This window comes from Lissotriton vulgaris, unplaced genomic scaffold (assembly GCF_964263255.1).
Source record: "Lissotriton vulgaris unplaced genomic scaffold, aLisVul1.2 SCAFFOLD_1728, whole genome shotgun sequence".
NCBI lineage: Eukaryota > Metazoa > Chordata > Amphibia > Caudata > Salamandridae > Lissotriton > Lissotriton vulgaris.
The window spans coordinates 433,075-446,627 of record NW_028250869.1 but is presented as its reverse complement, the minus strand read 5'-3'; the positions used below and the strand labels follow the sequence as shown (position 1 = coordinate 446,627).

General features: G+C 50.1%; 1 protein-coding gene across 1 annotated transcript in view; it reads left to right on the top strand.

Annotated features, from left to right (window-relative positions):
- Positions 1 to 13,553, top strand: part of LOC147663098 (multidrug resistance-associated protein 1-like) — a gene marked incomplete at its 5' end in the record, with an annotated part of 456,488 nt that overhangs the window by 87,062 nt on the left and 355,873 nt on the right. Inside the window, one exon of the mRNA XM_086950682.1 lies at positions 6,164 to 6,474. Coding sequence (XP_086806808.1) covers positions 6,164 to 6,474 — 311 coding nt within the window. The remainder of the gene's footprint in view (positions 1 to 6,163; positions 6,475 to 13,553) is intronic.

Below are 13,553 nucleotides of genomic sequence, written 5' to 3'. Positions count from 1 at the left end.
TTTATAGTGGTTTATGAGCTACAGTAAAAGTATGCCTGCACCTACACTTAACCCTGCCCCTCCTGCTCCCAGAATAATTGCGTTAAAGGTTGGAGGTGTACCCTTCCTTCAAAACTTTTGTTTGGGGGGAGGAGGGCTCATAGCAAAAAGGTTTAAAAGACCTCTGATCTAGCCTCTCAAACCAGGCTCAGACTTGAAGCCGGGAGGGAATGAATATATCTGATAGAGGCTTTTAACTGCAGATTCCTTACCTGTGAATTTCCCAGGTGCCAGTCTGGATCCTGAAAACTTTTGCGTGAGCAGTACCCCTGCGTGCCATTAGGTTGAACCGTTCGGCTCTGCGTGATGTCACTGGTGCCCGTTGTGACATCACGGTCACGTATATAAGCGCCTCCCAGGTGCATGGACATAAATTATTTTCTTTCCACACCAGTTAAAAGCTAATCCGGAGAAGAGCTACCCCTCTGTCTCTTTTTGACCGACTTTTGTCAAGAATTTTTTGTGTGTAGAGGAACGACCTCTAGACTGGTAGGTTTCAAGCAATGTGACGCTTGTCACCGTGCCTTGTAGATAACAGACCGTCATCTCGTTTGCTTGTGGTGTCTCGAGAGCAACCACTACTAAGTTGTGCTTGTACTTCCAGGCCATGGCACCTGAAGGAACTTGTAGGAGCAGTTCATTAAGCTACTTGCAGCCCGACTGTCGATGCTATCGAGGGTGGTGACTCCGAGGTCACGGTCCTGTCGGAGGAAGAGAAGGTCGTGGGACCGCTTTAGCAGCTCCAGTTCACTTCTTCTCACACAAGGTCCTCGGGACACCCTGGGATGAGGCAATAGAAGAAGTAGTAGCCCAACGGACTTCCACTTCCTAGTCTGTTAAGAGATAGTTAAGGAGCATCAAGGCTGTAGGCACCTTGTAATCGTACGGTTCCTCGTAATCATTGCCGGGTTCCACTTCACGCCTCTTCCCATTTTCGGAAGCCGAAGTGACCCCAGCTCAAGTGAAAGAATTCTATGATGCCATGGGCTGCAAATTTGAGCAGGCCGACCCCTCTGGTACGCCTTTGGTCCGTTTGGGGTCGGGAGAGTCCACACCAGGCTCCATGCAGATGGCTCCGGCCTCTGCGCCAGTTGGGTGTGTTCGAGCCGGATCCAGGTCTGCACCGGTCGTGCCAACGCATCCTTCTCCGGCACTGAAGTTGGTGCCTCTGACGCTGGCACCCACCGGCTTCTCCAGCCCCATTCTGATTCCGGAGGACTGAGTCAGATCGTAGTTGGTTGGCGTCGACTCTGGCGCCGACAGAACCCAAAGGTTCTACATCATTGCCTGTTCATTTTGAAGAGGTTTCAGGCTTTGAAGCAGAATAGGAGTGGTCCTTTGGAACACCAGTTGGATGCCCCCTGTGAACAGTTGGACTAGTATGAGGACCTTGGAGAAGCCAGTCGACTAGACACATCTCCAGATATGGGCATGCTCTCTCAGTCTTGTGTGGTTACGGAAGAGGGGTAATCTTACACCATGGGGTGAGGAGGGCAGCAGAGGTCCTTGACCTGGAGCTTCCCTCTGTGTATGTCAAGACTAATCTCTTAAAGTGCTTCATCCCGGGACTTCATCATCCGAACCCTTTTGCCATTTAATGAAGAACTGACCGATGTCCTTCCAGGCACTTGGTCCAAGCCTAGCACAGGGACTCCTGTGAACAGGACAATAGTACGCCACCATCGCTTGGCACCGGGTGATCCAAAGTTCCTCAACCAACACCCCTCCCCTGAGAGCTTGGTGGTTCAGGCTTCTAAGTCCCATGACACATTTCCTTCCGCTCCCCCAGATGGATGCACTTGGGAAGATGTTTTCTTCCACCAGCCTTGCGGTCAGTGAACACTGCATGCTTATTGGGCCAATTCTCGCACACCTTATGAAAATCGGTTGTGCAAGTGCTGCCACAGGTCCCGGAGGAGGCCTGGACTGCGCTCTTCCAGGCAGTGAAAGATGGAAGAGATGCATCAAAGTTCACCTTTAGGTGTGGCTTAGATACGACGGACTCATCGGGAACAGCAGCTTCGTCGATGAGTGCCTTACAGCACCACGCCTGGCTGAGATCTGGCTTCTCGGGTGCAGTCCAAGCAAAACTCATGGACATCTTAGATGGGATTTGTCTCTGGTGAGAAGGCAGAGTCGTCTTTGTAGCACTTCAAGGAATCTTGTTCTATGGCCAGATCTTTGGGCCTTTTAGTTACACCTTGTGGCCAGTCTACCTTTCACCCCTTCCGTGACAATTAAAGGGTTAATCAACAGTTTCAACCATATCACAGCAACCGTCTTGCAAAGACTCCCCAAGTTGTGCGAGGACGTGGACAACTGTACATTCCAACCTTGTGGGAATGGTAAATTGAAGTAGTCTGCTGCACAGATCTGTTGACGGGGTGTGAGTGTTTGATTGGTTCAGATGCTCCATCCATCACCACCCCCTTTTGTACCGCTTTGTTTGCCATAAGTTGGCAGGGTATTTTCAGACGTGAGTCCCTTGCTCACTTTGCCACTGCATTCAAGTAAGCCTTGCTGAAGACTGCTGTAATGCCAGAAACCGGTCCTAGGAAGCTTGTTTCCGGTCCAGGGAAGGCATGGCTTGGCCGTTCGGGCTGGACTGTTCCCATGAGGCCCAGGGTCAGACTGATTTGCATATGGCCATGTCTGAACTGGGGTGGCAGAGTGGGCTAATGAACGGGGATGGATTAAACCCAGATCTGTTGACTGGGTGTGAGTGTTTGGTTGGTTCAGATGCTCCGTCCATCACCACCCCTTTTTGTACCGCCCAGCCCCCAGCAGCTGCAGCCTCCAAGCAGTCCTTGTTTGGTTCTTCAAGACCATGCCACTCCAGTTGGAGGGAGAATTAAATATCTCCACTGGTGGGTTCCGTAACATCGAACAGGTAGGTCTTGCAGATCATTCAGGATGGCTATTCTCTTCCCTTTCTCCCCCCTCCTCCTTTACCACGAACTCATGAATGTCTGGAAGAAGATCTTCTGTTATTACTCTAAGAGGAAGTTAAATCTCTGCTGGCCAAGGGAGCCATAGGGAAGGTTCCGGTTTCAGAAGTAGACAGTGGTGGTTATTCCTGCTACTTTCTGATTCCAAAAAAGAGCAAGTCTACATCCTGTTCTGGACCTCAGGACCGTCCATCTCTTACACAGAAAGGAGAAGTTCCAAATGCTCAGGTCATGTCTGCCATAGATGCAGATGACTTGATGCCCCAGGCTGTTGGCTCCCTTCTCTAGACTACGGCGAACCTCATGCATTCGCTGGGGTTCTCTATAAACGTGCCAAAGTTGCACCTGACTCCTCAGACACTGCCTTTCATTGGAGCTGTTCTGGACACAGTGCTGTTTCTGGCTTATCCTCCAGAGCAACAAGTCCAGGATATTTAGGTTATGGTACAGATAATTCAGCCTCTATCCTGGATTTCAGTGAGAATGACTCTTAGGCTGCTGGGGATCGTGGCTTCCTGCATCCTGTTGGTAAATCACGCCACTATGCATATGCAGGCTCTACAGTGGGTGGGACCTGAATTTCTAGTGTGCGCAGCATCTGGTTAATATCTCAGATTGCTGGAGAAACTGTAAAAGACCTGCAGTGGTGTTTGACGAACTGCTATTGGGTCAGACGCCTCTCCCTTCTCCAAGCAGCTCTCTCAATAGTGACAGATGGGTCACTCCTGGGATCGGGGCAGTCATCTGGGAGAGGTGGTGATCCGGGGACACCAGTCTCCGGTGAAGGTGAGGATCCACATTAACTTAAAGATTCAGGCGAACCGTTTAGCATTGAAAGTATTTCTTCTCGCTGTCAAGGGGAGGTTGGTGCAGGTGTTAAGACAACACAACCGCATGTGGTACTGCAACAAGCAGGGCGTGGTGAGTGATGGACCCTTTGTCAAGGGTCCTTACGCCTTTGGACATGGCTGGAACGGCAGGGCATGACCCTGGTGATTCAACACCTGGCAAGTTCTCCAAATACCAGGGCAGACTAACTCAGTCATCGATGCCTAGTAGATCACAAATGGTGTCTCCAGTCGGAGGTGGCACAAGGCCGTTTTGGCAGCGGGGAGGACTTGGTTAGATCTGTCTGCATCCAAAAAGTATGCACAATATCATCAGTTCAGCCCTCTGGAGTTTCTAAGGCGGCTATGGCTCAGCGATGCTTTTCCTCACGAGTGAAGCTTAGGTCTTCTGTACGCTTTTACACCCACACCACTTCTGCCCGGAGTTCTCAAGGAGATCAAGATCGACAGGGTACAATTAATTCTTGTGGCTCTGGAATCAACAGAGGGTCTGGGTTCCAGAGCTTGTTTGAGTTCGCATTGATTCTCCGAACAGGCTACCTCTTTGGGAGGATCTTCTGTTGCAGCAGCAGGGAAGGGTCCTCCACCTGGACCTGTCAACTCTGACTACCTGCGTGGCGATTGAGTAATGACAGTTTATAGCTTTTGACCTTCCTCCCGAAGTATGTAATGTAATCTTGCTGGCCAGGCGTCCCTCCACTAAGACAGGTTAAGCCTGCCGTAGGCAAATGTTTGTAAAATATTGTGGAGAAAAGTCTATTGACCCTCTTTCTGCTCTGTCTAATAATCTTCTTTTAATTCTGACCCTTGTCCAGCAAGGCCTTGCTTTGGGTACTCCTAAGGGTTATCGTTCTGCTCTGTCCGCCTTCATGTGGCTGCCGGACCAACCCTCCTTTTTCAAATCCCATATTTTAAATAGGTTCTTAAAAGGGTTTGTGGATATGTTTCTGCCTAAGCCCCTTATCCTACCACAGAGGGATCTCAGTCTGGTTCTCACATATCTTGTGTGCTACCTTTGAGCATTTACACAATTTTCTCCTCCAGCTGCTTACAATCAAGGCGGCCTTTCTAGTGGCGATAACATCTGGCAGGAGGGTGAGCGAACTGCAAGCTGTCATCCAAGCCTCCCTACCTGATGACCATTTTGGATAATGTGGTGCTATGCACCTGTGCCTCATTCCTTCCAAAAGTGGCGACTCCATTCTTTCTGGGTCAGTCGGTCATGCTGCCCACCTTTTTTGCTCCCTCACATCCCTGTAAGGAAGAGGAGCTTCTCCATTGTCTAGACCCCAAAAATGTTTGTTTTCTCTCTTGACAGCACAAAAGAGTTCCGGGCGGACAACCACCTTAGTAGGTTACATGGGAGCTAAAAAAGGTCTGCCAATGCAGAAGCGATTCATTTTGTGCTGGGTCGTTTTCTTCCTTTTGAAATCTTAAAAGCTGAACTACAAGCCCATTATACCAGGGGGAAGGCTGCGACCACAGCTTTGGTTCGGGGAGTGCCAGTCCTGGACATCTTCCACACTGCAACATGGGCTTCATTGCACACGTTTGCGAAAAAGTGCTTCCTGGACAGTCTGGTCTGTACGGACTGGCATTTCACCCATTCAGTCCAGCAGGACTTTTTAGTCTAGAAAATGTGTCCGCAGCCCACCACCAGGATGTATGGCTTGGGTATCTGTTCAAAGGTAAGGAATTTGCATCTAGAAGTCTTGATCAAATGAGCAAGTTACTTCCCTCCGGTAATGTATAATCTGGTAGAGACAATATCTAGCTGCAGATTCCTTACAGACCCATCCAAGCTTCCCTGCTCTGCAGACTCATTTATTGGACTAAAGTTGTTCCCCCTTTCTAGGCCCTAGTTTTGACAAATGCAAGTCAGTTCACTTCATCTCTCTGCACTTCTGGCAAAGAAAAGTGAAAAGTAACTGGCGTCTGCGCAACTGAGTGGCACATATATAGGTGACCGCAACATCACAGGTGCCGCCAACAATGTCACCCGGAGCCACCCAACGTTGCGCAGGGGTAAAGCTCACGCAAAAGTTCCCAGATCCAGTCTAATGCTGGGGAAATTCAAAGGCAAGAAATCTGCAGCTAGATCGTGTTTCTACCAGATAATGCGTTACCGAAGGTAAGTAACTTGTTAGACGTTTGAATTGTCTCTTTAACTCTGCTCCAACCTTTTTTTCAAAGTCCGATTTGAGAATTAGTATTTGTTCTAGGCTTAAGTGTGAATATTTATTTTATATACTTATTTGGTGCTTGAATTATTCAGTTTTTAAGATGTCGCTTGAAAATATTAAAGTGTAATTTTGTTGATTTTTGTAGGTATTGCTGTTTTTGGATATTCAATGTCTGTGTCCATTGGTGGTATATTTGCCTCTCGGTACCTTCATGTGGACCTGCTTCATAATGTCCTTCGGTCACCTATGAGCTTCTTTGAACGAACACCCAGTGGGAACCTTGTAAACCGCTTCTCAAAAGAAATAGACACAATTGATTCAACTATCCCTCAAATAATCAAAATGTTCATGGGATCGATGTTCAATGTAATCGGTGCATGCATCATCATTCTGCTGTCCACACCAATAGTTGCAGTAGTCATACCACCATTGGGGATCATTTACTTTTTCGTTCAGGTAACCAAACATGATCATATGACTTTGTAAATTGTGATTAGCAATGGACAAATTATGTTTGATTCATAGAACTTGTCTTGTTTCAATCAGAAAATATTAAACATCTTGAAAAAATAAAATGCCAAGAATTGCTATTGACAGATAATCTTTAACCTTTTTTATATTTACCCAAATGCTGAATTACAGGTTTTTGTGATATTGAGTGATGCTTCATATCTCATGTTTTTTCATTTTCGGTTTGTGGAAGACTGTAGGTAATCAAGACGAAAATAACAATGGTACTTCAAACTCTTCTGCCACCAGGTGGTGAGCGTGCAGTCTTTAAATGAGTTGGAGACCGGTTACCACTAATGAATGGTTCTAATAAGACATTTGAAATGCTGATGTCAGTAGGTAATAACTTTCTGAATAGAAATAAATCAAGCATTGGCAAATCTAATATGTCTCATCTGAGAGCTATTGGCTGCTATACAGCTGTGCAGATGCTTGGCAGTGTGGCTCAAATTATTTTTAAAAACTGCTATGATGCAGCATGGCCTATCTTGTTTATCTGAAAGAGACACGTTAGTGATAGATTCCTTAACTTCGAATATCCCCAGGTGTCAGACTGGATCCGAAAAGTTTTAATTCCGCAGTTCCCCAGCGCGTCAGAAGGTGGCGTCGTGCGGCTCCACGTCCGTCGTAGGCGCCGAGATGACGTCACAGAGACTACTTAGGTGACACCCATGCGCGCTGATGTCAGTTCTTTTTTTTTCCCCGCACCTGTCACGTACCCTAGTCACTCTTTGACTAACTTTTTTGAGACTTTGTCTCTACTTCTCTTGAGTCTTTGACTCCTGGTGCCACGTAGGGATGTCTGAGTTTAAATCCTGCGGGCCTGTCGCCGTTTGATGTCGGTGACCCCCATGGCGTCTGTCTCTACTATCAGGAGCGCGACCATGACTCCCGGTCAAATTCCTACTGTCTGGCCATGGCTCCGAATGCTTTGCTGGAGCGGTCCCGTAGGCTGCTGGAGGCCCGGCAGTCATCTCGGTGCCATTCGAGGTCCAGGGGTCGATCGAATGACTGGCCGCGGAGCCATCATCGCTCCACGGGGTCTAAGTCTTCACACTCTGAATCGGGTAAGAGACGTCATAAGAAGAAGTCAAAGAAGCGTTTTGGCTCAGACGTCCCACCGTCAGTCTCAGGACGTGGACGAGGGGGCTGGGGTTACCACCCCCGCGGTTCCAATGGAGCCTGAGAGCCCCGCGGCCTACCACATTATCCGGGTCCATCGGTGACTCTGGCCCAGGTGCAAGATTTTCTTGCTGCCATGGACCGCCTTTTCAGGCCTCTGGCTCCCACCGGCGTGCCTTCAGGCCCCATCTGAGGGCCCACCCTTGCCGCCTGCTCCTCTACCGGCACCAGCGGCGACCCTGACGCCGCAAGGTCCTCCGCCGGCAGCTCAGGCCCCGGCACCGCAAGGTCCTCCGCCGGCAGCTCTGGCCCGGCACCGCAATTTGTTCAGTTTGTTCCACCTCTGCCTTGATCGGGTTTCCGGACAATTTGGCTCCAGGTTGGAACCCTAATTGGGGCATGAAGCCGGATCGGCACAGTTAGACCATTTATATTATTCTGTCCTTCCCCTGCCGATGCAGCCTGTGCCATGGGCAGTGGAGGAGGAGTATGAATGGGAGGGGTCTGAGGACCCACCTTGCACGGAAGAGTCGTAGGATGCAGGTGGCCTTGACCTCTCCTGAGCCTGGTTTTCTTTCTCCTCCTGCTGTGGCCAGGAAGGAGGGCGCCACATACACTCTGGTGCTCTGTAGAACAGCTGAGGCCCTTGACTTTGATATGCCCATAGTAACTCTCAAAACTAACCTCCTCACTGAAGTCCTTCAGCCGGCGACAAGCTCTATGGAGCCTCTGCTACTGTTCAATGAGGTGTTAACTGATGTGTTGATGGGCACATGGTCTAGACCAGCCACAGGGGTTCCTGTGGATACGAACGTGGCCAGGTGTCATCGCCCAGCACCGGAGGACCCTGCCTTTTTAACAACACACCAGACTCCAGAGAGCCTGGTCATCCAAGCCACCACTTCCCAAAGCGCATTCTCTGCCTGATAAGGAACCTAAGAAGCTGGAACAGTTTGGCAAGAAACTGTTTTCCTCTGCCAGCTTGCGGCTGATGTCTGTCAATACTGCATGCCTGTGCCGCTACTCTCATGCTGTGTGGGACATGGTTGCGCAGACGCTGCCTCAGTGTCCGAAGGGCAGTGCTTTCCCAAGCTGTTGCTAAGGGGAAAGATGCACCAAAGTGCGCCATTCGGTGTGGGCTGGACACCACAGACTCACTAGGTAGGGTGATCTCCACGACAGTGGCCCTGCGTCACCCCGCCTGGTTGTGGTCCACAGGGTTTTCAGGAGATGTTCAGAGTGCCCTCATGACCATGCCCTTTGATGGTACTTGCCTGTTTGACGGTAAAGTAGACAGTGCACTGGAGTAATTTAAGGACTCTTGGGCTCAGCCCAAGTCCTTGGGGGTCTCTACCAAGTGCCCGGCCATGTCTGCTTTTTGTTCCTTTCGTTCCCACGGAAGGGGCGCCCCAACATGTTAGTTCAGCCAGAAGCCTGCGCAGAACCAACCTCCGCACGGCCGCGGACGTGGTGGCCGCCACAGCTGGACCGGGGGCCAGCGTGCGGGTCAGTCCACCTCCGCTCCCGCAGCATCCGCCTCAAAGCCTTCCTAGTCCGAGCTTTAGGGTGCACCCCAAACCGGTGGGCGGCAGGATTCAACATCACCTCCCCCACTGGCGTTCTGTCACCTCCAAATCGTCCGAAGGGGCTACTCCCTCCCCTTCGAGTCTGCCCCTCCAGCCATGCCACCTCATTTCCACCTCATGTCCGCGAATCACTTTGAGCTTCTCCAACAGGAAGTCACGGCACTCTTGGCCAAGGGGGCCATCGAGGTCGTTCCTGGGCCAAAAGTAGGATGTGCGTGTTATTCCCACTACTTTCTGGTCCCCAAAAAGGAGAAAGGGGGGCCTGTGCCCCATCTTGGACCTCAGGAACATCAATTGCTTCCTCTGGAAGGAGAAGTTCAAGATGTTGACTCTGGCTCAGGTCTTGGCTGCCCTCGACCCTGGAGACTGGATGGTAGCGTTGCACATGCAGGATGCATATTTTCATATCCCCGTCCTGCCGGCCCACCGGCGTTACCTGTGGTTCACGGGAGGCCTAGAGCTCCCCTTCGGCCTTACCAGTGCCCCTCGGGTGTTCATGAAAGTGATGGTGGTGGTCGCAGCTCATCTGTGCAGATCAAGGGTTCCAGTCTTCCCCTATCTCGACGACTGGTTGTTGAAGGCTGGCTCGCCCCAGGCAGTCTTCTCCCACCTCCAGACTACGGCCGACCTGCATTTGCTGTGATTCGCCATCAACGTGCCTAAGTCGCACCCGAGCCCCTCTCAGAAGCTCCCCTTCATCGGAGCGGTTCTGGATTCAACGCAGTTTCGGTTTTATCCTCCCTAGCAGCGAGTCTGGGATATTCAGGCTATGATTCCGATCTTTCAGCCTGTATACCGGGTTTCAGTCAGGATGTCCCTCCGGCAGCTGGGCCTGATGGCCTCCTACTTCCTGCTAGTGCAACATGCCAGATGGCATATGCAGGCTCTGCAGTGAGACCTGAAGTACCAGTGGGCACAGCATCAGGGCAACCTGTCCGATTATGTCCAGATCTCGGAGTGCACTGCACACCAGCTGCAGTGGTGGCTCACGAATCGCGATTGGGTCAATGGCAGATCCCTCTCCCTTCCCCAACCGAAGCACAGAGTGGTGATGGATGCGTCCCTCCTGGGATGGTGTGGCCACTTGGGAGAGGCAGAGATCAGAGGCTTCTGGTCTCCGGCGGAGTCCTGGCTCCATATCAACCTTTTGGAACTTGGGCCATCCAACTTGCACTGAAAGCATTTCTTCGTTCTGTATGGGGAAGTGTAGTGCAGGTGTTCACGGACAACACCACCGCCATGTGGCACTGCAACAAACTGGGTGGGGTCCTGGACCCTATGTCAGGAGGCTCTGCGCTGCCTGGCTGGAACATCAAGGCATTACCTTGGTGGCTCAACACCTGGCAGGTTCTCTGAAATCTAGAGTGGACTAACTCAGCCGCAGGTGCATGATGTATCACGAATGGCATCTCAACTCGGACGTGGCTCAAGGTCTCTCTCTCTGCAGTGGGGAGAGCCTTGGTTAGATCTATTCGCCACTGAAGAGAACAAACGTGCAATGTCATTGATTCTGCTCTTTGGAATTTCCTAGGCGGCACTAACTCGGCGACACTTTTTGTCGCAAGTGGAGCTGCAGTCTGTTTTACGCCTTTCTGCCTATACCACTGCTGCCCAGAGTGCTAAAGAAGATGTGGCGAGACCTGGTTCACGTCTTCCTTGTGGCTCCGTCTTGGGCACGAAGATACTGGTATCCCGAGCTACTCAACATGGCGATCAATCCACCGATCCAACTGCCTCTTCGGGAGTATCTTCGGTCGCAGCAGCAGGGGACGGTCCTCCACCTGAACCTGTCCAGTCTCCACCTCCTTACGTGGAGATTGAGCGGCGGCAGTTGACTGCCTTTGACCTGCCTCCCGAAGTCTGTGATATCTTGGCAGCCAGTCGTCCCTTCACTAAGATGGTATACGCCTGGAGCATGGTGCGCAGCAAAGGCTGTGAATCTCCTTTCTGCCCCTCTTTCTGAGATTCTTTTGTTCCTTCCTTCTTTGGCCCAGCAGACCTCTGCTCTGGGCACTCTTAAGGGCTACCTCTTGGCTATTTCAGCCTTTCTTGGGCTTCCTGATCTGCCTTTTCTTTTCAAGTCCCCTGTTGTAAATCGCTTTTTTTAAGGGCATTACTCACCTTTTTCCTCCTGTTCCCTTAGTAATGCCTCAGTGGGACTTGAACTTGGTACTTACTTACCTTATGTGCGCTTCTTTTGAGCCGCTTCATAACTGTCCTCTCAGACTTCTTACTTTAAAGACTGCCTTTCTGGTTGCCATCACTTCTGCTTGCAGGGTGAGTGAGCTCCAAGCCCTTTCTTCAAAACCTCCATTTCTGGCTATTCATCCAGACATGGTTGTTCTTCGAACTCGTCCATCCTTTCTTCCCAAGGTGATTACGTCTTTCCACATTGGACAAACCATCACTTTGCCCACCTTCTTTCCGTCTTCACATCCTTCTAAGGAGGAAGAGAGGCAACACCGTCTAGGTCCAAAACATGCGCTTTCCTTTTAAATGGATCGCACAAAACAATTCCGGGTGGATGACCAGCCCTTTGTTGGCTACGTGGGTGCTAAAAAAAGGTTGGGCCGTACACAAGAGGACTATCTCTAGATGGGTCGTTTTGTGTATCAAAGCTTGCTATTCCTTGGCAAGGAAGGAACCTCCAGTGGGGCTAGTCGCCCATTCCACCAGGGTGACGGCAGCTACTACCGCTTTGGATTGGGAAGTCCCCCTTAACGACATCTGTCAGACAGTGACGTGGGGATTTCTGCACACGTTCACACACCACTACTGCCTTGTCAGCTAAGTCTGGATAGATGACTACTATGGCTGTTCTGTTCTCCAGGACTTTCTGGTGTCAACTTGGTTCGCAGACCCACCCCCAGGGTTGGTATTGCTGAGGTATCTATTCACAAGGTAAGGAATCTGTAATTAACTGTGAACAAGTTACTTGCCTTCACTAACAATATATTTGTAAGAAACATAGATTAGTTATAGATTCCTTACCACCACACCCATCCCCCTGTTCTGCGGACTGAGTTCTAGGGTTAAGGATTTACTTTCAGGGCCCTGGTTTTTGTGCACAAGTGGTCAGTGTCATGCATTGCTCTGCACTTCTGGCTTGGAAAGTTGTGTACAGAACAGACGTCCCTTGCGCGGGAGCTGCATCTAAGTAGCTGCTGCGACGTCATCCCGGGACCACGATGCCAACGACTAACGCGGAGCCAACCGATGCCCCTTTTCGACGCGCAGGGGTACTGCTGACGAAAAGAGTCTCCAGATCAATTCTGACGCCTTGGAGAAATCACAAGGTAAGCAATCTACAACTAATCTGTCTCTTACAGATATATAGTCACCGAAGGTAAGTAACCTGTTCAACATAACACTAATCGTCCTTGCTATTTTCCATTTTAACCTATTACGTCAATACAATTAGGAAAAAAGAGCCACAATCCTTCTCTTGGGTATCTTAATACGTTAAAAGCTTCATGATTAAATTGTAAGAATCCAAACCTCCAACACACTAATCAATTAGAAACTAATAACATTGACTCAAAACTTAACAGTAGAAACAAAAAAATGACCTCTTGGGTAAGAAATTACTGAAGATTTTACATATTTTAAAGACCTCTGTTTTTGCGTGCATAACGCTTTTTGCCTCCTTAGGACTCCCCTGCTTTAGATGCCTAGTTCTGTTTGAAATTACTCAAAAGCTGTCAGAATTCCTTCAATTCACACCTGAGAACTTATTTTAAAATCTGACTACCTGTGGCTAAAAAGCTGTGCTGGTGACACCTTTGTAAATGCTCAGGTGAAATTCTGCATTTCTCATCTAGAGTCACACTGGAGCGTGATGATCTGAAAGAAACACGTTAGTTAGATTCCTTACCTTAGAATATCCCCAGGCGTCAGGCTGGATCTGGAAAATTTTGCATAGCAGTACCCCTGCGCGTTGGTAGGCGTCGTCTGCGGCTTCTCGTCCGTCGTCGGCGTTGTTGGCACCGGCATGACGTCGTCGGAGTACTTAGATGCTGCCCTCGCGCGCTGACGTCAGTACTTCTTTTTTTCCACGCCAGCAAGCGCAGGTCCGGAAAAAGCAGTACCTTAGTCGCTTTTTGACTAAACTTTTTCGATCCTGTTTGATCACCACTAGAGTCTTTACGACTCCCGGTGCCAGTAGGGGTGCCCGGGTTCAAGCCCTGCACCGACTGCAACCGACTGATGTCGGTTACCGATCCCCACCACCAGTGCCTCTATTGCCTTGGGGCCGACCACGACGACCGGTCATGCCCCGACTGCCGGGCCTTGATGTCGAAGGCTAGGCGGGAGCGA